General features: G+C 43.3%; 1 protein-coding gene across 4 annotated transcripts in view; it reads right to left on the bottom strand.

Moving 5' to 3' along the window:
* Trc (Serine/threonine-protein kinase tricornered) overlaps positions 1-24,292 on the bottom strand; it is a 91,977-nt gene that overhangs the window by 62,019 nt on the left and 5,666 nt on the right. For 2 of the 4 annotated variants that reach the window (XM_076323111.1, XM_076323113.1), the window contains exon 2: positions 21,829-21,962. In XM_076323111.1, the coding sequence (XP_076179226.1) occupies positions 21,829-21,962 (134 nt within the window). Of the gene's footprint in view, positions 1-3,451; positions 3,952-21,828; positions 21,963-24,292 lie in introns of those variants that run through there. The other 2 variants (XM_076323110.1, XM_076323112.1) reach the window with 2 other exon arrangements.

The raw sequence follows: 24,292 nt of genomic DNA, 5'->3' as shown, positions 1-24,292 counted from the left end.
TTACTTCTAAGATATTTCTTGCAATCGTGCGTTCATCGAAATCGTACGTTCGATATCTGTGACATTAATTTCGACACGCGTTACAGCCTATTCCTTTTAACCTCTACCACACATCGATCTTTTCTTTATTGCTATGTGTACATTCTGGTACGAAAAGATTGCCAAGGAATTGCCAATTGATCGATTTCGAGTCTCGTTTGTTGCATCCGGTAACTTCTTTCGTTCGCTTTACAAGGCACTGCCCCTTCGAAACCCGGCAACAATTTTTTCGACCACCCTGTATCCGTAGAATCGCCGACAAACGATCACTATTAAGAATAAATAGTTACGAAAAACCGTAATTACGTTCTATGTTTGTTCTAACGTTTGTACGCCTCTTGATTCTGAATTTTACGGTTTGTCGATAGAATTTAATTGAAGAGTTTCTTCCACTAGGGATAGAATCTATGAATACAAACCACATCCGTCTTTCGTGCAACGTTAATTCCCCCGAAAGTTCGGTGAATCGGAACTCACCGATACGGAGGATTAATAAGTGTTTGTTCGTTAGCACCCAAGGGGTCGGGTCTACGTGGAAAAGCGCTGCATGGAAAGTAACCGTTACCGTCGTGTTCGCGGTAAAAAGGAAGAAGAAAGAAAGAAAAGGAAAAAAAAAGGAAAAACCAACTGGAACGTATTAGCCGGATGGAGGGCGATACGTATCTAAAATTATGATATAAATATTAACCAGCTAGCGGTAACGGTCAATTTCGAATCGCCGCGGACGAACTTTAAGGTCGCGAGGAACTCGGAGGAACGAGAGCCACGCGTCCTCGGAAGGGTGGGGGCGAGCGGGATTAAAAGCGTTATGCAAACGCTACTCGACACGAGGTTAAAAAAAATGCCAGGGGGAGTGGAATTTTTGAAAGTCAATGAGTCGTCCGCGATGCAACTTCCTTTTGCGCGTATAGGTTGGTAAAACCCACTGGAAAGGTATAGCCTCCTGTTGATGGATCGTACAATGGAAGACCCGTTAATACGATTCTGCGTTCGTCACGGTAGCCCGAGTATGTTGCACCAAATACTCGACGCATCGTTAAATACCAGGAACTTGACACTGATCGTTGCAGAGATTTTACGCGTGGAAACAAAGGCACGGCTGCGGCCGGCCATTCCGCGTGCTACGCGTCGCTTAATTATTTGCAACGGAGAAAACGCGAAAACTCCCAAGGCAAACAAAACGCGCCGCCGCGCGTCGAGCGTTCGTTACGTCCGCGATATTTATAACGACGCTAGAAGTACTTTCATATTCTCCCGCCAAAAGCGATCCCCGCGTTGCGTCACGCCAGCGTACCAGTGGACACCAGAGTTCGAGACATCGTTCGATCGCGCTCGAGACTTTCCGTTTCGTATCGATTTAATTACTTTTTAACATTTCGTAAGAATTTTCTTCCCCTTGTCACAAGCTTGCGCAACGATTCACTTTTTCTTCGTTTTTCTGCTTACTTTACCAGCCGACTCTTTCAATCTTTTGGTTCACCGTTTGGTTCAACAGTAAGATGATAACCAATATCGAAAACCAAATACGGAATATACGTATTTTGCGAATATAATATCTCGATAGGTATCGTTACACGGTTAGCTATTGTTCAACGATCGGAATACTTCTCTTCGTTCCAACCGGTATACGCGTGGACGTTTCGCAAGAGACGATCGAAAAGATTTAATTTTACGATCCAACCAAGTATCTCGTTGTCTACGCACGCGAAATATCTCGGTCGCGCGACGGTCGAGTTACGAAAAAGTGGTCATTTTTTTCAAGGTCGCGAGCGAGTTTTGTTTTCGTTACCTTTTCGTAAATTTTACCTTTCGTACGCGACCCAAATATTGCGCGCGAGCGTACAATTTTCGCGTCACGAAGGTACGAAACATTTTCCTCGTTCACGCGACGTTGTCCCTCGAAACGCGCCACCTTGTAAATACGTAAAGTCGCTACGTCACGATTGGTACGGACTCGGCGCGCGACATACTGCCGAGGAAGCTCGCGCTATTTTAGACACGGAAAGAGTTGCATCAATCGCAAGAAACCACCGTTAACAGTCATACTTTGGTATTAATTGCGCGCATACGGCTCCTCTTCAATTATCTATTACCGCGGCGAGTGTGTACGTGTGTGCGTTAACCTCGTAACTACGGTCTTTTTATTAATGGCCATTGCCATATGCACGGAACACCTGCGATGACTAACAGTACCGTACGATTAACTATAATACGACGAGATTACGTTCGCCTAGGTTATTTTGCTGGAACATCAATCTTGTTCTTTTCGATCTGGCTGACGCGAGCGAACGCGACTTACCGGAGGAGTAATTTCGTTAATCACCGAAACTACCCGCGTCACTTCGAAAGAAATAGAAATTCACTCGACAGAGAAACAAGTTACAACGTTTCTACGATACTCGTATTAACCGTTCCGGTCCCAAGCAGCGCAATCGCGCTTCTCAGATTTCGAGAACGTTGACGAGTTTCAATTGTTTTTTCGAGAGTTTCTTCTCCGATACCCCTTGGAACTCAAACGGGTTAACCCTTTGGACTCGAGAGGAGATCCGGGAAAACTCGGTGGTTTGGAATTCAAATTGGAATTGAAGTATCACGTTCTTGTAGAGCGTAAACGCACGAAGTATACAAAAATGTTCCATTCTGGATGAATTTTACCACTTGAAGAATTTTCTCGAGGCGTTCTGGTGGCAAAGAAGCCTCGAGAGCAAAGGGTTGATACACATCGAAGGAAATTGTAGCGAAAGGACGATCCGATCTACTCGCGACGTCATCCCTCGAAACACGTTGTTTCGAGTGAACCTCGAGTGCTCCTCGAGCACTTCCCTTGCACCGTTTTATTCGCGTGCGAGTACATAGCGGATAAACAAATGAAAGGAAACATCTGTTACGCGGCAGGATACAGGTAACAAAAGAGAGGAAACATTTTACGAATATTGCACGGTGGAAGCTCGATCGTGCTACCCGTAGGAAAAATAGTTTACCACGTGGTAGCTTCGCGTCGACGTTGGACGCAACGATTCGAAACCGGAATGGTAAAATTTGCGCGAGTTACGATAACTCCGCGCGTTACGTCCTCGACGCGATCAATAAATTACTACACGCGCGACTGTAATATCTTTCTTGTTGTTTCGACTGGTGAAACATAGTCGAACGACGAAATCAGTGCCCAATAATGGTATTTTTTCCTTCTACGATTCTCACGAGTTTCATTGATATACCAGAGGGACTGTGGTATAAAAATTCTGGTTACACTCTGAAAAAATCGATAGATTCGCGCGAACCAGCGTTTCATTCGACCAATCGGAATCCACTAGCATAGGTACATTTCGGTGTATTTTCGTCGCGATCGAAGCTGTCCGACGATAAACGAGAACGATTGAATTATCTTGGACAACGAACGACGAAAATTTACCTGACTTTCCCATCGGTGGTTGTCCAAGTCTGCTGAACCATCTGAGAAATCTTCTTGCGGTGGTGGCGGCAGGTGGTCTACAGCCTTCGAGTATGACAACACCATTGTTGTTGTTATTGTTGTTGATGTTGTTGTTGTTCGAGGAGGGACGTTCGGAGGGCGAGGCTCTGCTGTACGGCGACATCCAAGCTGTGGTCGTGCTTTGGATGGTGGCACCTTTGACGGTAGTGATAGAACTGGTTATCTTAGCCGGGTGCGGCACCCAGTCTTCCGATGCGACGGGCATTTGTCTCGTCCTGTCGTCGGACGAGTTGAAAATGAAGCCACAAAATGGGAAAGTCATTCAAAGATTTTTGCGCCCTCCTGTGTAATAGGATTTTCGTCGCCCGAGCGGACACTCGAGCGATCCGCTATATATATATATATATATATATATATATTCAATCGTGTCTCGATGTTGCTCTCGAGGTGGCGGTGTACGCGCGCCACGCAAAGTCCACGTACCGGACGAGGACACGCGCGACACCGACGAAGAAATTAATTCGTCCGAATTACACTCGATGGCGTGTCCTTTCTCTCTCCCCGGCTTCCGCGATTCGTAACCCGGCGCCGATCAACGATTCTCGGCTCGGGCTCACCTCGAACTCGGCCAGCGAGTTTTTATTTCGGTCCGCGAGAAAAGAGAGAGAAGAACGCGCGAGAATTGTTGCCCGGAGTTTCGCGGCGGTCGACGCTACCAACGTTATCTGTGCTGCTCGAATGTTTGCTTTACGAGCTCCTCCAACAGTCACGTGCTTCCCGTAACTTGTTGCGCACACCACGACAACGACGACGACGAACGACTCTTTCTGTATTCTAGACGCGTCGTCGGTCGCGCGATCGATTCAAAGCCGCGGCTATCCTTACTAATCCCGTCTGTCTTTAACGTCGATCGACGGACCACTCGTACGTATTTCGCAACACCGACCCGATCGTTTCTCTTATTCTTTTTTTTCGTTTCCAGTACGGTTTTCCTTACGATATCTCTTATCGTTCGCGCAAACGGAGACCGAGAAAAATATATCACACTGGACAACGATCGATCGCTTCTTCGTCGCTTTTCCCACTTATTTCTCTCGATCCCGTGAATCTCTTCGAAAGACGATCTAATCGATTTATTTGGTACGTTACAAGGTACTTCGTTTTCGTTGCAGTTCCTACATAATACTATGCTACTGGTAAAACGATCATCCGGACGAATCGTCTCGAGAACAACTCCTACGACCTTCGAACGTTGTTTAACGATTTCCGAGGATCGTTGGCCTCCTACGTCCGGAGAAGGTACACGGAACGTAGGTACTTCCTTAAGTAGGATTATTGCACTTTGTCCTACTTCGGTCGATCCGATCCAGGCTCGATTAACGGTTTCTCTTGAACCAGTGCAGGAACCTCTTCGTAGACGTTCGCGCGGTCGCCAGGTATCCAAACGTTTCCTTTATTACGACTACACGGTTAACGTAGGAACAACCAAAATAATTTTTCCCTCGGTATTTTCTATTCCCCGATTGCACAAGCTCTTCGGGACTAGACCGTCGGCGGCGCGTTTCGAGGTCGAGGTTGATCTTCTCTCGTATCGATGATCGCTGCTCGGTCGGTCACGTAGTTGCCGCATTATCCGCGTTTCTTCGCGCTGTCGTCAACGACTTTATCCTCGTCGTCCTCGTCTTCGACGTCGACGTCGTCGTGCACGATTCATTCGGTTCGAACGAGACCACGTTCGCACATTATCATTTCTCCTTTCCCTCGCAACGGGTCGAGCAAATATTTTTCCACACGCTCGCTACAAACGCGCCCGAAGAAAAGAAAGAAAGAAAGAAAGACAGACAGGCAGACAGAAAGAAAGAAAGAGAAAGAAAAGAAAAAAAGAACGAGTATACGGAGTGTCGTTCAATCTGCGCGGGCACTTCTTTCTAATTGGAGAACTCGCAGCGCGCACACTTGATATTTTCACTCGGAAACACAGCCCCGTTGAAGATTACGCGCGAGGCGTAATCGGATTACCGGTCGAGAAAGCACCGTTTAACCCATGTTGAGGAACGTCGCGAGCAAACGTCTCGATCGCACTATTCGATCCGGTCCGGGAGAAATACGACGGAGGCGATCGAAACACGAACGCTAAACACAACGCGGAGACACGTCGCCAACGATTCGATTCTAATCGCACGTCGCTCGTTTCCCGATCTGACGACAGACTCGAACTGCCACCGACCGCTTCTCTCGACGCTGTCTCTGCCAACTTGCTTCTCCGTGCTCCTCTACCGCTCTCCTCTGTCTACCGGTAGTCTTCCTTCTATCTCCCTCTCCCGTTCTCCCTCTCTTTCTCGGTATTCGCGCGCGCGTTCCCGTATTCGTGCACGCGTACACCTTCCCTGGCACTGACACCCGCGTTACCACTACCGACGCGTTCTCGCTATACAGCTATATCGCCCCACCATACCGGTACTTTTTCTTCGGTCGACTCCCTCTCGCACTCGGTACTTCGTAACCGTTTCTTTATCTTTTCCTTCCTTCTTCGCCGCTCTTGTGTATAGCTTAGTCCCTCTTGCGCGACTCTTTCGCTAGCGAATACAAACTTGAAAACGTCGCTGCGAATACAGGCGATTTCACGGCAGGCGTGAAAAAAAACACTGACGATTCGATGTTGCGAAACAACTCGTCCTACGAATGCAAGGTCCTATTTCGAGTACTTGGACGATCGCCTCGGATCGAAGTTGGATTATCTCGCGTCCTTATGCGTAGTTCAACACTTTGTACGATAAATTCTCAAACCGTGATCGAATAAATAACGAACATCGGGACGACCGTTAACAACTGCGAGTCGATCGATATTCGATTTCAATTCGATTTGTTCGAGTTCTCGTACGACTGTTTCGTTCGAAGCTTACAGTTTCGTTACGACGGCGATAAAAGTCCGATCCGACTTAAAATAGTATAACCGTGTTGGTACGGCGCTTTTTTTTTCACAAAACGACGTCGCCGACAAATTGTAAATTCTTTTTTACACTCCGTGAAACTGCGTGCATTCGCGGTGACTTGGCTCTCTCCGGCGCCGACATTCTAACAGGACGCGTTTCCACGATTGCGCGACACCACGTATATGGGATGTGTATACACCGAGGAGACACGATTCGTAGGCAATCTCGAATGGACGAACGCAGGTAGACGAAGGAGACAGAAAATCGGTGTAACAGGGACGGAAGAACGGTGCGCATCCACCTCAGCTGACGCACCGTGACTGTGACAGAAGCGCGCTCTTGTATGAGTACGAAGCTAACGTGACTTCCCCGGCTACCTTCACCCCTCTCGCCCTGACGCAAGGGCATGTGTTTCTTGTTTACCTGTACATCGTGGCCGCGTAGCGATACTAGCGCGCCTGGATTTGAATCTTCTATAGCTTACTTGTGAACCGAAGTAAAGCAACGGCTTAGTTTACAGACGGCGACCTATGTACATATTTATATCGAAATAACGATACACTTTTGCATCAATTTTACGCAGACGTAGACGAGCTACCGCTGGTAAATTCGAAGCATTTTTTTCGACGTTTACGAAAATAAAGAAAATTATACTTTTTCGTTTCAAAATTGTTTGCGATTGTCAAATCGATTCTTTAAAAAGGCACGAAAGTTTAGAAACTACTGTTTCTCGAGAAAACACCGAGTGAGGATCATTTTGCTAAATATCTCTTCTGGCGATCAAATATCTAGTTATTCCGACTTCGATGCTGTTTTGTAGACAAGTGAAAGCAGCCTTCCGTTATTAAGCAACAGTTTAAATCAACAAATTTTCACTTCTCCATTGAGATTTATGAACACTGATCAGTTAAGAATTCACGGCGGTAAAATCCGAATACAATTTTAATTTTCATCTTAAATTACACTTTAACGGTGCCCAATTAAAATGTTACCCCCTTTCGAGCTCCTTCGCGTATTTTGAAATAATAGGTTGCTCGATAAGTTTTACCGTTCGATGAGTAAGTTTTAACGACAAAACTTATCGAACAACCTGGTACATCGTACGATACTACGATGAACGTAACGCGTGGTTATCTTTGAAAGGCGATACTAATTATGCTATAAAAACACGAAGGTTCGTTTCGATCGATGCAAAGGTAATGGATTTGGAAAGAAGATTAACGACCACGCGGGACAAGTTCGTGTTTAGTATAACAAGAATGTAGCGTAGTGGTCGAGGACCGTATAAAGGCAATCGAACAAAAAGCGTCTGGTGAAATGAGACTGAGCTGGTTGTTCGCCAAGACGAGATTTCGCAAGGGTCCACCCGCGATTTCTTTCTGCAATAGACAGAACATCGTTTCGCGTTGAAAATGGAAAGTCGTTGTATTTATTATTCGAGCGAGGAGCGTAACCGCCCGTTCTAAAGACGAAGTAAAAACAGAAAGCGTGTCCGATCGAGTTCAGTGAGACTTCACGCCTCTTCCCGCGCCTTCCTGCTTATTCGTTGATATTCTTTCGATTGCAACATCTCGTTAAAAAAAAAGCAACGTGCTCGCTCGACACGTTCGTTCGCAAGTTGCTGAAAAAGAAAAAACGAGCGAAGAAAAGGTCGGTCGGAAGTTAGGTTACGGTCTCGCAGATTAGGCGTAAAAAATTGTTAAGACCGATGAAGCACTCTGTAACTACTTTTTTCACTAACCGATTAATTAATTCGCAAGCACCGTGTAAATTAACGGTAACGCAAAGATGTTGGAAAATTTGCAACGGATACAATAGCTTAACGTAATTAATATCGCGTACAGTCCTCTGTTAATTACCTCGTTGATTTTTTGTTGCTTCGGTTGTTTCGTAACGCGATTCGTGCACGCAGGTTCGTGTCTGTGCATAAACAGTTGACTATTGTTGCAAGCCGGTAATAATACACGATGAAATTAACGAAAGAATCGCCTCGGGTGACTTCCCGCCAGTTGCCCTGTTGAGGAACACTTTCCTCTCTTGTTACCTTGACCGATGGCTCGGAGTTCGACAATATTCAATGAAAGTAGCGATGGGATCGAGCACGTCGCGTGTATCTTTGTTCTTCAGAGTCTTATTTTCGCCAAGCGAACCCTTGTCGTCGAATTCGTCGATACTTTGACGACAGTAATGATAGTACTGGTAACGGTGATATTGTTCGCGAAAAGTCGAGTAAAAACCGTGGCAAAGTTTTACGACAATTATGAGATCTTAAACGACGGAAGTGAGGTAAAGGTGTGCTCTCGCCAATCAGGTAGATTCTTTCGTCGTCCCAATAATAATTGAAACAACCTCCGAACTTGACGATTTTGTTACCAAATTGATGATGTTCGTTTTCAATGTAAACGTTAACGAAATTGCGACAAGTTTGACAACTAACGACTCGTATTGTGTATCGAGAACAATTTTAACGCTTTATAGTCGCAAATTTGCTTTCTACGATACGAGATACGATAAACATTGCGATGCCAAGGAAGGTAAATGTGATCCTGTTTCTGTTAGACGGGGAGAATATTTCAACATTTTTTTTTTTTATCGGATTAAAATCGTTGAATTTGCTAACCGGTGAGGTGAAAGTTGCAATTCCTTTTATCATGCGTAACCGTGAATATATCGCAAACATTGCAATTAGTTTTTTTGGAATATATAGAAAAAATCATTTTCTTTTAGACACTTACGTTTATATTGAAAAATAAAAATTGTACAGAATTTTCAACGTGTTACTCAAGAGTACAGTTATGTCGTTGAGTCAAACGAGATGCATATATAGTTGGTTAACGATGAAAACGAGGTTGAAACGTATACATTTAAAGGGGTACGAGTAGTGTGTGCAGTATATACGATATTTAATATGCCTACATTAATGCTCACTTAACCGACCGATAGGAATTTTATATACGGCGCTATTGCATTCGCCTTGACTATTCATTCACGTTACAGTTGTATCACATAAATGTTTATAACTGTTGCCCGCAAGTGCTACTTTGTGCAACAGTGAGAGTACTCAAAGATAAGTGACACCGAAAAGAATTCATAATGTCAGTGAGACGATTGAAAACAACTTTTATCTCTAGCTTCGCGAGATTATAACGTACGATCGGATTAGACTTACGCAATGACGTTTTAGCGAGTGCAATGTTGGATAAAATAATTTGCAATAAAAGTTTGATAATCTACATAAATTTTCGTCTTTCCCACAACTGCACGTTTTATCTTTGTAAACAATTTCTTGGCAAAATTAATATACAAGTAAAATTAATAGTTTCGTAAAAGTATTCCGATGTATTTTGTATTCACGGAATTAACGAAACATTCAACAAATATTCAAAAGAGAATTTAAAGAACAATTTGAAAAATGGTTCAACGTACAAGTACCATCAAATTTATATTCGTAACGATTTACCTCCCTTCAACCCGCTTCGCTAGACTCGACTTATATCCGGGATTTTCTCGCTTTTCCAAACATTCTCCCCAATACTTTTCACGCGTGAATTCTCACGTTAAACGCCTCCTTAAGTACACCAAATATTTTACGATTCTTGCAAATATATCCGTATCGAAGAGGTCACGAAACTTGTAACCGATACGTTTGAAAATTACGGTTTAAAATTTCAAAGACTCGAGCCTCGAATCGCTTCGTAACGAGGGACTTTGTAACGTAGCTCGAGAACACTACCGGAGCAGAAAATTAGAAGTAACGTCGAACAAACGCAACTTATGGTATCGAATAAGGCGCGAAACAGCCGGAGCGACGTAACAAGGACACGATTGTCCGTCAAGTTGGCAAATGAAATCAATTTCTCCGTGTTTGAAGCGGTAGGTCCCGCGAGCGACGATAAGCATACGTTATTGGATGGGTTCGCGTTTAAAGAGATGGTAAAATCTAGATGTCTAGGCGCGGACGTTGATCGGCGTCGTCGATCAGGAGCCACGAGCAGCTCCGAGATTCCAGTAATTAATCGTAAAACGGTTGGACGCCAGCACGATAGTCTCCGTGCAAAAATAGAGGCGCCACCGAGGATTCCGTAATGAGGCTGGGTTATGCAATGCATTAAGGACAGTGCCCTCCGTGTGCAGATTCTTCGGTAGCTTCCGTTTTTACACGTGGAAATAAACCGTATTAAGAGAGGCGGTAATGATCGCGCTCAAGTCCACGCCGAGATCTCTATTTGGTATCTATGTACACGGTTTCCTCTGAATGTAATCGAATGTTTCCCGTACGAATGACATTAACGGGAACATTTACTTCGAAACGGGTATTAAATATTCCCATCGAAGCCTGACTCGTGTGCGTACTCGTTTTCGTACTAAGTACGTGTCTGCGACGTCACAAGTGACGACAGTTCGTCGTACTTGTCCGATCGAGGTCTCTGTGACCATTTTCTTTTTCACAATTTGAAAATAAATTCGAAAAGAAAGCAGTTGAGACGTCCGCCCATCTCGAAGGAGAGATATCGAAATTTTTCCTGCAATAGTTGTCGTTTTGAATGACTGGCTATAAAAATGAACAAAATCTCGCGAGAGGACATTGCTTTAATTAGAATTCGACATTCAGGTTGAAATTTGTTTATCTCGTCGGAAGACGAAAGGTACGACAATATCGACGAGCACTTTGTGCATAGGTATTGTACAGACTCGTGTTTTCTTCCACGAATTCCATCTCATCTCGTCTCGTGGTATCTCTTCAACTTCAAAGCCACGCGGCTCGCTTTTAACCACGCGCGCCAGGTGAGACAGCGAAGAAACGAGAAGTGAAACGATGCTATTGTTTGTTCTTCGCGCGAAAAAGAAAGTAACCTTTTAAGATTCCGGAGCACGCTTTCCGATAACAGCGATTAATCGGTGTAGAAATGATACTGGAAAGAGTCAGCTGTATTCGAATCGTCGAGGAGCCGCCATACGCGTACACTGACGATGAAAAGTTTGAAACTATTGTACGGATTAAGCGGCGCGCAAACTTTCTCGAAATAATGAACAATTCTAAGCTGACAGTCAACGTGAACGACTGGTGCTTTTGTAACGATACGATTGTTCTTGGACCTTTTTTTCTTCGAAAAATCCGTATTTCTATTAACTTCTGTTATACGTTGGAAAATGTTTTTTATCGAGTTGCTCTTAGCAGTTTACACGGATGTAAAGCTTCAATTTCTCGCAATTTGAGTCGTTTCGAAGACCAAACAATTTCGAAGAATTACGTTCCACGAATGGTAACATGCGCGTGGACGTTCTTAAACGTTCTCTTCGTTTCCGTTGAAGAAATCGAAGAAAGATCTTTTTTATTCGGCAAGATACGATATTCGTTCGAAGGATCGCAAAAGAGAAGTGGGACACCTTGGCAGCGTTGTTGGTGAAAAATTCTTAAAAAAGAAACGGTGCCGCGAAGATCGGCGGAGGATCGCTCACCCACGCGGCTGGCTTCCGTTCGATCCCTCCGGGTCCTCGTGCAACTCGAAAAAATCTTCGTCAACGTCGCTGATCATTAAAATACACACTTGACCTAGAATACCTGTAGGTGAAACGAATACGAAGAGACGAGGTTACAGAAGGCTCGTGCAACGAAGAGGTAAAACCAGCATGACAAAGAGGAAGACGTTGCTGGCAACGGTTCAAAGCGCAGTCCGACCTAACTGAAATACTGCAGTACTCCACACTACGTGTCGCATACCAGGTGAAAATATTGCGGAACTGTTAGCTTACCAACCGAGAATATATATCGTATAATCTACGGCATAGGAAATTGTCACCGTACTTTCTCCGCGAGATCGAATACGAATCGCGCGTACGCGTTACCCGCGATCGTTTAACATATTTCTTTCTTGTTTCGTTCGTTCCGACCGTACCGCGATTACTTCTTTCCAACACCGGCGATGCGAACGTTTACGTGTTAAACACCGATCGTATCGTATCGTTACAAAGCTTTAACGACGGTTCGGAGAAAAGCGATTAATATTCGTCGAGATTCTAATGTTCGCGAGCATATCTGGTAAACGGTTCTCCACCGTAAATATTCCGTTCCCTTTCAACCGTGCAAAGAAACGACAACGAATACAGTAACGTGGAAAATATGATCGGTCATTTTTCATACCCGGTAACAACGCTAACGAATATTACAGGTGGAAAACTATAGTAAAAGAGTCTACAAATGTACAATATCGAGGCAAGTTAATTCGGAGGGAAGAAAAATTATTATACAAACGAAAAGGTACAAACTTACATCGAACAATGGTACGGTTGTAATTACCGAAGAAAGTACGAGAATCATCGATTAAGAATTACGCCACGTATTAGGATAATGCGCTACGTTAACGGCTCGATTCTTTCCACGATATTATCGATACCGTTTCCCTTCGATTGTAGATTACTCTACCTATGGGGAACAATAGCTCGATCGACAAACCGCACCGGCTAGTGGGTGATTTTTTACAGAGGAAAAGAATCGGTAGAGCGGTCACGTAAATACATCCAAGCAGGATTTCCACTCTAATAACGTTAACACAGTCGGAGGAGGACTTACGTGGCAACAACAGTGGTAGATCTAACAATGCCGAGCCAGAGACCGACCGGCCTTTCAGCGATTTTCCTGAAACACGGCATCGGTGTGCTTCGTCGATCGTCTTTCGAAGGTATCTACGTTACCAACAGGCGACAGCAGGTAAACCTGCCCAACAGATAATACCTATGCTGCCAGCCACTTTCGATCGAACCACTCGAATCTCCTTTTTGCTTTAACCCTCTCGCGATTCAATCGGTGCGACCTACGGCCAACACGGAAAGTAACAAACCATTCGGTTCGGGATCGCAACAACACGGAGGAAGCGACAAAGTGGGTCGAAATTTCTCGCAACAGCGACAGATTACAATATCAATTGGTCAATATTGTATATCTTATTGAATTGAAAAATTACATCGTGTAAATACTTCACTGAAATCAAAATATGGGTAAATTGATGTTAATGATTTACGCGAACTCGAATTTCAATTGTAGAAGTGAAAAGAAATATAATATCGTAATTTTGGTTTAACGTAGATTTAGGAAAACGTAATTTTGAGACATTTGGAGAGCAACGAGCGAGGGTAATAAAAGAGAAAGTCGGAGCAGGGCCAACGAAAAGGTGGCAAGGGCTGGTCCTTTCGCGGAAGGAAAGACAGTGTTGAATCGAGAAGTGTCGAACCGAGCAGTGTTGAGCGAACAAGTGTTGCGTCATAGTCGCGTTATTTATCGTTATCTAGCTATTGTCAAAGTATTGATTATAATTTATACGCTTAAGAAATTATACGAAAAAAAATCGTTCGTCGTCCGTTGGATCGAACTCTACGGAATTCATTCGTATTCTACGAGAACAACGGATTCGAAATTCATTCACGAATTTCAACTACGACTAATTGATACGCTAATGTCCAAATCTCATTCTACTCGATGACAAAGAACGAACAAGAAGCCACACGTATCGTCAACGGATACGAAACGAAATCCGTAAAAACATCGGGCTGAATACTATTTTCGACGTTTTCACGGACAAAGAGCAAGGACGGATGCAAATTGTTACTGCAGGGACTATAACGTTGAATTGTACGACATGCTCGGAATCTATTACACGAGCGGTATTTATTAATAATCGTAAAGTATATTTTTTTGAATTATTATAACCGGTAGAATTAAATTATCAGGTTGTTCGGAAAGTCATTTCGTTATTCAAAAAGGAAAATATATGATTTAATAAAATTCTTCATTTTCACAAAGAAATAAAAAAAACGAAACGACTTTCCGAACGATCCAATAATTTGTTCGTTACAGGTGATTATTGAAACACGAAAGGGTAAAATCTTGGAACACGGATGTTCGGTGAATTTATCACCAAAACACCTCGACGAGTTATTACTTTACCGTAACTACAACGAACGTACAATGATAATTTGCGTCTTTGTTAATTTTCCAGGGAGTCACTACACATACAAAAGTCACTACGGATACAAACGTACGATTCGTGTTCACGAAGTTCTATCGTCTGTTAATTTTTCTTCGGGTTACTATCTATTGGAATTTCGTTCTACGTGTAGCAAAGGGTGTCCAACGGGAATAATAAATAAATGAAAAACTTAATTACCTTTCAAAAGAGCATCGTAAAGCTTATCGAACTAACCTCGCCAGTACCCAAGACACACGGTTCCAACGAGCACAGTATTTCCAAGTACCTAATAGCGCACAATTAGAAAATAATGATGCGTCTGTGCGATTAGTTACATAAAAGAAAGAAAGAAAGAAAGAAAGAAAGAAAGAGAGAAACAACGGTGGCGGGAATTTTTTTTGAACAGAATTTCACGCGTGTACTTTCAGAGGAAGATCGATTAATTTTCAACGACGGAAGCTCGCGGCAAGAAAGTCGTTTCCGCGTATTATAGGGAAGATTTACAGGAAGCTGGCCGCGCTTTCCATTTCTTTTAAAGAAGCTACGAAAACAATGGCCCTTACGCAACGGATTGTACGTCGTGTAGCGTACGGTACGCTTCATCGTTCCGAACTGTTTCCTACCTTTCTTTCCTCGGAAGGGTACACCACGAAACCTATTCCACATCGCGGGAAAAAAAGACGATCCGGAGAAGAGTAGACCAAAGTGAACCCGTCCGTAAGAAATTCTCTACGATCTATCCTTCTACGCGCTGTTTTAACAACCTGTGCCCACCACGTGCTCGTATTTAACTCAATTGTCGTACGCGCGTAAGAAAATAATAATCAACTCACGATTGCACAAAACGTTCACGAATTTTCAATGTCACGTTGCAAGAAGCACGGGCGCGTAAACGGATGGTGTCTACGACGAAAATAGAAAATATACGGACTCTTAAAACCGGCATCAAAATAAACGCGAAACCTTTGAAATAAACCCGAGATCCAAATAATGGCGAACGCGTCGATCCAAATAGAAAAACAAATTTAACGTGTTTAGAGACCTCGATAACGGATAGCAAACAAATAAGGCGATGGTTCGCGAATGCCTCGGCTAGTTATCGAGCGCTTATTACAAGCGTCCATGGTAGCGAAGGGGTTAATTCGACATCGTTACGCGACAGGATCCTTGTTATTTTAACGAGAGGACAAACGTACACGTTGTTAAAGTTTACAAAACGGATCGGGTTCGCGACACTAATGGCACTTCTTTTCCAGCCTAGGTGTACAGAATTGTCACGTTCTTTCGACGATTCGGTCGTTATCTTTCATTTTGCGCAATAAAATCGTAGAGAAACTACGAAATCTGATTGAAATTCGGGGAACACTCCCTCGTACATCGGATAAGAAATCTAAGATTACGAGCGAGTTAATTAAAGGTCAAGATCGTCTTCAATGGAGAACCTGAAACTATTTTTATCGATGGAAATACAAATATTTCAAAGTGACTCGTAACACCGAAATCTTATCGCTCGTTACGAAATCATTGAACGTTTCTACCCTGTCGAAACGAAGTGGTGTCATTTTAATACCGTGTAAATCGAAAGTTAGGTGTACTCGCGTTGCTGTATCGGTATAATAGAATCGGTGCAACGTTGTGTTACGATCTCTACAAATTTCGAGAACAAATGTCAAGTGACAATCGTAATTGGGAATTTATCGCGAGGCGACTCCGAATGGATACTTTGGCGAACGGAGGGAAAGGAGACGATTTATTGTTTGTTTGCAAGGTACGCAGCGATGACGTTAATTGCAATCCGATACTCGAGAAGCTCAATCTGAATACGCCATCTCGCAGAATCAAGAACACTCCCTCCTTGCGCACTCGAATCGTAAAATTGGAATATCCAGTCTCGAAATACTTACTGCTCGAAAGTGGACATTTTCTTTATCTTTCTTTTTTTTTTTTTGTTACCATTGTCACGACGCAACATTCGCTCGTTCTCCCGTACACTGTACTCGTACTCCATTGTATTTAGAGGGCCCAACCTATTTACGACGACAATAACGATTCGTTGAATTATTCGAAGTTCGTTGAATCTCCGGCTCTGGGATCGCGTGTAGACGCCGTGGTTTCCGTGAATTTCCATCGTCGTTTGCTCGCGTGAACGATCGATGGAACCGAAAAAATCCAGCTGGAATTTGTTGTTTCTCGAGTCGATGATATTCGAGGTAGATGCTAGGTTGGCGATAGTGCCACTCGAGAGACGCCATTACGAAAACACCGTTCTTTCGTAGGAAGAAAAGAATCGCCGAATATAATGGCGGTGAACTAGCGGAAGTAGTCGGCTAGATAAACACCTACCGGAGCGTCTCCTCTTCGAGAAAGTGTGCCTAGTTTTTTCCGCATCTCGAATCTTCGGTTAGCGTTGCCAATGCGAAAGAAGGAACGTCCGTTTGGATTCGTGAAAGAAGAGAAATGGAATCTTGTTCGTGGAGATGCGCGTGAGCCTATACGAAGGCTAAAAGTTATTTTAAAGTAACGGAGAAGTTGGTTCGTGTTCGTGAAAAATGTCAGAAAGTAGCTCGAAACGTTCGTGCATCACCCCGTGTCGGTTCAAGAATGGCCGCGCTGCTAACGTATCGAGTGTACCGATCGATGAACGTCCACGAGAATTGTCACGCGATACCGAGTAATTTTCAACTGACTCGTTGAAAAAAATCTAGCGGTCCCGGGCAACGATCGTTGCCTTAGTCGGAGTACTGTACATACGTCTGGGTAAGCAACGATAAGATTAATTTACTTATTTATCTTCTCTTCGGAGAAAAGACCGAACAGAAGAAACCAGTGACTTTGTTTCCGGCTCGTTATCCGCGTATATGTACACGCGTTACGGCGTACGTACCTAGTAGTGCGCGTATCAAAAGACGATAATAAACTTTCTCGGTTTATCGCACCGCTCGTACGTGTCGCCTACATATTAATATTTCTTCACCTTAATCTTATGCACGGTATATTAAGACGCAACGCTCAGCTCGTGAAATACATATTATCGTCGTCGTTGTTGTTGTTGTTGTTATTATTATTGCACGATACGTTCGACGGTGATACGTAGAAAATTCATAACGAACGAACGATCTAGGTACAAACGAATAAAACGAATGATACGAATAACCACGCAGGGTGGAACAATGTGAGCAAAATTGCGTATAAAATATTCGTAACGAGTCTCGAAAGGAAACTGGTGTTCCAGAAAGAAAATTTAATGCACTGTTAGCCAACCTGCACGTACGATCTACACAATTGTTTTCGTTGGCTGTCGGGGTGTGCAGCGTCGGGCAAAAAAGAGGTGAAAATCTCCAAAGTGGAGCATCGAGTTCGAAATGTTTGAAAATTTCCGAGCTCTCGATAAGTATCGCGCGTAAACGCGCTCACGGTTTGAAAAGAATTACGCTCGATAAACGGTATCCGTGTTCCGGGAGTAAGAATCGTTAATAGAAAATTTACAACGACCGAGGCGTTATCAGTCAGGGAGTACAATAGCGCAGATATAACGCGACGGAGTGAAAAATGCATATGTAAAGTGGAAACGTTTAGACAAGCCTTTTAAAACGCTTTTATGGACGCGGCCGTATGAATATTCACCGAGCTAGATTCGAATCCTTTGTCCGATATATTTGCATCGCATCGAACTTTGCTGTTACGTCGAACATGCTTCTTCTGTGTAGATAAAGTAAGCGCGTGCAGTTTTATACCGGCGTTATCAAAAACGAGTGCGACACTCGACGATGATGCCCAGCCACGAGAAGATCAATCTTTGCGCACAGTCCGTGGTTGTTCGTTCACCGCGAATATATATTCACGCGTTGTATTAAAAGATACGTATTTTATTAACAACCAGTCAGCCTCGCGAGTTGAACGTACCTTTAATGCGTAACTGCGAGTGCAAAATTATGCATTCTACCGAGAAACAAGTTATGCATTACAACTGAATAAAACTGAGAAGAGAACGAGGAAGTGGCATGCTCGTGGAATCAACAGTCGTAAGAAGTGAATGAAACGATCGAATCGACCGAAGCGTTGTATCGGTGGAGAGTTAGTTAAAGAAAATGAAAATCGCGAGACGACGACGATTTTGACGAGGAAAGTGATCGAGAATTATTGAAACTCGAGCGTAAATTTCGTTCGTTACGCTTCGCGAATTTTGACGCGTCAACTCGAACGAGTCCTCCGGCAAAATCGTTGATTCGTACTTTCATCGAAAAAAATGGAAACTTTTTTTTTTCTTTTTTTTTTTTTGCTTCGACTATTATCGGTAGTCGACGAGTCAAAATCAACGTTTCTCGAATCAACGGTGTTCAGAGTTTCACGCGCGATAAACCGCAACTCTTTTTGCAATAACAACGTTCGATTTTCTTTACTCGATCTGGTCGACGGATCGTTGTATCGTTATGTTTGTTTCGTCACGTCGCGTTACCGCGATAATTGATAGGAGTGCGCGATAGATTTCCCCCGGAGTCGATTTTATTCCGTAATTAGGTGATGCAGCCGCCTTTGGGTGGTAGTTTACGAGGAGTTATCTTTGACTACGATGTGTGCATCGTCCTATTTGCAATGCCACCGCGCTCGACCGTGCATGTCGATGCAAACGAAGCCTCGAACCACCATCGATACTGTTGGCGCAAACGTGCCACGAACTTTGAGAAAATCAAAAACTGGAGCATTTTATTCGAGTAATAAAAACGGATACCAACCGATTTGAAACGAACAGCTGTAATATAAATGTTTACTTAAAAATCTTCGTTTAAATATTTTAAGTAATAAGAAAACCGAGTGATCAACCAACGTTAACGACCAACGTTACCCACGTTTAATCCTGGCCGATTAGGTCGCTTATTTGCTTCGAGAATTAGCTATAGCTTAGCGTTTATAACATTAAGTGAACGTTTTCGGTGTTGCGTCAACAAGAGGTTTTTCACGTTGTTTCATCGAGCCGACTACTTCTTTTAAAAGGAGTTCTACAGAGACTTGTACAGAGCTTTCGGTGAGTCGCAATCGTGCAACAATTATTTACGAGTATAAAGATACAGTAAGCGAATATGGGCGCGCTTACGTTGCGAATAGTTTCCTTCCGGACTGGCGATTGACGTTAATCATGGTTCGCGCTAACCTTGCACATTCCCGCGTTTTAACTCGGAACGAAGTTAAGAAGCAAAATGCGCGCTCATTAATTCGTTTAATTATGCCGACACGGAAGCACCGCGGAAAGTCTCGATGCGACAGAACTCTGCAATAATACTACTTCTCACCCAACGGACACCGTAGCCAACTTAACGATCCCTGTCCTTTCTTTGTCTTCCGTAAGATACAGGGTGTCTGGAAGTGACGGAACAATTAGTGCCAAAAAAGAAAAAAAAGAAGAAAAAAAAAGAATTGAAAATTCCTTTACCGTTTCGGAATCGAACCCATCGATTTCGAGTTTTATTTTCAACGCGGGTAATTTAAACGTCGAGTGGACTAATCGACACCGACAGTCGTATTTTTTTTCGAACGTGGAAACTATTCGATTCTATCGGGAAATGTAGATACAAGGTGTACGACTCGTCCGACGATTTTAACGAACGATAAAAACAACGCTCGGGAGAAAGACCGAACAACTGTGCATTCTCGTTTCTCGATTTTCGTTTTGAATTTTCCCGTACCATCGAACGATAGATAATTGGATCTTGCGTTGTCGAGAGAAATACTCGCCAACGTCTATCGTCGAAACACCGATCGCGTTTCAATGTTTGTTTCGGACTTGATGTATCCGTGACGGTAAGCAAAAGTTAACGCGCGTACTTGCAAGGAACGAGCCGCCGAAGGTCGACAGGTCTCGAATAAATACAATATCTTTTGTGCCCGGTATCTTGCTGGCGTAGTTACAAAAAAGGCCCACTACTGTTTTCACTCGCGATTCAGCGCTGTACAAAGAAACAGAGACGAATACGACCGCGTACCCTCTCTGCGTCGTACCCGTGTCTTTTCGTCGATTCGAAACACAATAGGCATAACTCTATTACGCGTATCGTCTCGTATACCGAGTCATCCAAGGATCTATTTTTACGCCTACGAAACGAACGATTTCTAAATCGTTTCGAAACGTTCTTCACCGATCGAATTTCTACTCGGATCAGTGTCGATTATCTACGAGCGAAAAGCAAACGTTCGAAAAACCGTCCACAATTTTCGCGCGACGCGATTCACCTTGTTCAACGTCTTTACTTTACCGTAAAAATATACAAGACAACAGTTGCGCTACAGCTAACGGACGATGTTCGACAACAGTTGTTTTACAGGCTAACCCTAACCCTAAGCGTATAAACCTAATAGGCCTGACTTAATTTAATTTATAAGAAGACGGCGAAATAATCCTGCCAAGTGCAAGGGGGAAGGGGTCACAGGAAGGGTTACGGGAGAAAATAAAATAACGAGCGACACGATCGAAGGATGAAACGGCACGTTCGAAAGAAGAAGCAACATTATTTCTCGTGGATGTTTATATACCATTAGTTCGTTGTTCGTCGTTGCCCGTATTTCGTTCAACGCGCGAGTGTCTAAACTTCTTCGTTCACCGTGTTATCCGCCCGAGGCGAATCTTTATCCGGCTCGCGATCGATATTGCGCGTCGATAAAAATTATTAGCGTGCAATGAGACCTACATTTCGATAACAATGGAAACACGGTCGGTAATGTATATAGTACGCTCGCTTTCTCTGTCGATTCGAGAATACTTACTGTGAAAAATAGACACGTGTTTGCGCCTTCGTCGGGGATAATCGACTCGCCAACGTTCCATCATAATCTCGGTAAATGGATCTTCGTAGGAAGAAAGCGAATTGAAAACTTTTCCCGGGAGAAATATTTCGAACACGATCGTGCCCTGTTAACGAAACGTGTACCTCGCCTTTGTACCATAAATGTACACTTATCTTTCTATACGTCCGTTACTCTTTGTTAATCGATCGTTTAATTTCTTATCGCACAGATGTACCCCTTTACTCTTTATTGTACACTGCGAATAAAATACTAACGCATCCAATCACCGTGGATATCCGCTGCGAATGAAACGGTGTACGTTCGCGAGCACGTACGACCAAACGAATTAATCAACGTTACGTTGTTAACGCTACACATCGACGCTCGATAAGCGTTCGTTTTTCGATACTAGATCGATGCAACTCGTTACCGCTTCGATTTACACGAACCATCTGGATCTTACGGAAACAATCGTTCTTTTTTATACTCTGTGTATCGCGAGATTCTTTTACCTCGATCTAACGGGAATATCGTCCGAATATCGTTCGCATAATCCTTAATCGTGGTCGTTAATCGTTCGCGCGTTGAACGCGATTCGCGATTACAGCGCGTGGTCGAACAAGGTGCTATTACTTCGATATAAAAGAAAAAAATAAAGACAGCTTGCAACTCGAACACGTACCTTCTTGATTGGGATTGTTAACGTTAGGGTTAGGATGAGAAGTCAAAGAGGACGGCGTCTCGTCCTCGGCGACGCCCATCGTTGTTGCTGCTGTTTGCTGATGATGCGTCTCCACTTCCGTAGCCTCTTCGCACCTGCGTAAAAAGAAACATTGCAAACAAATTGTTCGCAGCGAGCTCACCGTGGACAGGTATTCGATAAGTGTTATCGATTTTCGAACGTTGGCGATACATGACGATGAAATTGAAAGGGGACCTTTTGATTCTAGAAGCGATATGTACGATCTACGGGTTTCTATCGATCGGTGTTCGTAAAATAATGCGAGCAGGAGTAACGCTACGCAATCCTCTACGGTAAGCAGCTGGAAAGAACATCTCCGGACGATGTTTTCGATGCGAGAGGTATGCGGTTTTTCCGTTCATAAATTGCGCTTTTTCGTCCGTAAATTGCGTTTTTTCACTGTACCGATTCTGCACGGGATACCAAGTCTCGAACAATGGTAAAAAAAAAAAATCTTTCTCGATTACCATTCGGCTGCCTGGTGATATACGATATCGTGCTTCGCACAATTCGATATTGGAGAAATATTGATGAAAATTTGAGAGGCGATCGGGTGGAAGGAACCCTTTGATACACAGGTAGACACGACATTGCTAAGCGTTTGCGGTTTGGCACGAGACAGCGTTTTTTCACCGATCGTTTTCATGCCTTCGCGGATAGAAAGTGCTTACGTAAAGCTTCGCTTTACTTACTCGCAGTGGCAGAGTCAAGGACCCGATGCGGCTACTATGAGAAACGAACGATCGTGCATCCAAGTAAACTGCCGTTTACGCGTTAATAAGACGGTGTGCAAATAAGTTTCAACGTTAAATCGCATCTCGGTAGGATCGTGTTTCAAAAGCGACGCGGAACGGTCCATCGACAGGCCGAGACGTCGAATGTAAATTAAATAGTTGCGTAAGCGATGCATAATTAATGTAATTAACGTAATTTAAGGTGCTTCGGTCGTTTGAGATTCAGTACCTCCGACGATTGATATTTAGACCTCAACGTTTACGTATTGCGCTGAATCGTTCGGGCGATGAGTTCGATTATATTTTTGGAACAATGCATTTTTACTCGAGTACGTATTATTTACTTCGGATAGTAATCTGGTACGCAGATAAGCGGAACTTATCTGAATAATGTGTCTAAGGCTCTTGTATTCTTGATACAAATGGTGAAACAATTTTAGAAACATCGATACATTAATGTCTCTTTAGATTCGACACAGGTTTCGATGCACTTCGAATATGCATCACCGGTATGGAATTGGTGCCATCGAAATCATCGTGATACGATAGATGCGTAGATATTCGTTCGAGATACGAGTGAATGGTACGCGTTTATACAGGATGCGTACAATCTGGGACCGGATAATCGAAAAATTTCCAACGACCAGTGAAAATCTGCCGAATTATTTATTAAGTGGACAACGAGATCGAACAATTGCAAACTTTTCGGGTTTCGTGTTAAACGAATCGATTTAGAAAGTTTATTTATCGTGTATCGAATTTGTTCTTTAAAAATTTCCCTGGGATCTGTGTATTGTCGGTAACCGGTTGTTTACTGAATAATTACAACTGTTGAACCGTATTATCGTTTCGAAGTTATTTCCCGTAGAATAAAGTAATCGTTACCCTGATAAAAATTAGTGCGTTTATTGAACCTGTTCAATCGCATGTTTCCAGCGAATTAACATGCTCTGAAAAGTACCGACGAACATTGAACGTTACCGTGCGCATCGATACCAATGTAGAATTTTTCGATGCGTGCCATTTTTTTTTTTTTTCTTTTAATTATTAACTTTTGAGCAATCGTGACGTGCATCGATGAACATTTTCGCGCGTTTGAAACGCTTATCAACGACACCGAACGATCGATAAGTAATACACGATAACGGAAAAATTAATTTTGTTGGTCTACGTATCGAATTGGAAAGCTTTCGTAAAATTACACGTATCCATCGATACATATTATTTATTTTCACACGACGATACCCGCAGAAATTTATTTTCGTCCGCTTCGAAATTTTCCACGAATGATTCGTTCAACGTTATTCGGGCACGCGTCCTTGCCTGTTGCGTTGATGCACCGTAGATGTAATCGAAACGCAAGGGAAATGACACGTAGATCTAAGCATAACGACGTATCTGTTGCGAAGTAAACTTATCTAACTCTGTGTTATCTGGGTACATCCTGTGCAATTGTATCGTCCGAGTACGATAGGGCAAAGTGTAAGGTTTGCGCGCACGAAATGTTTTCTTCTTCCATCGATCTTCGTGTACATCTAATCGAAATAAATCCCGCATAAAATATTTCGCGGTTTTTTCTTTAAGTACCGACCACATTCGTTTTGCGATACCGATAAAAAAACCGGTTAAAAAACTCTCGGAGCGTTCTATATGCAGATTTGTTTCTCATT

The sequence above is a fragment of the Ptiloglossa arizonensis genome, chromosome 11, assembly GCF_051014685.1.
Source record: "Ptiloglossa arizonensis isolate GNS036 chromosome 11, iyPtiAriz1_principal, whole genome shotgun sequence".
Taxonomy (NCBI): Eukaryota; Metazoa; Arthropoda; class Insecta; order Hymenoptera; family Colletidae; genus Ptiloglossa; species Ptiloglossa arizonensis.
This window is presented reverse-complemented; position numbering and strand designations above follow the sequence as displayed.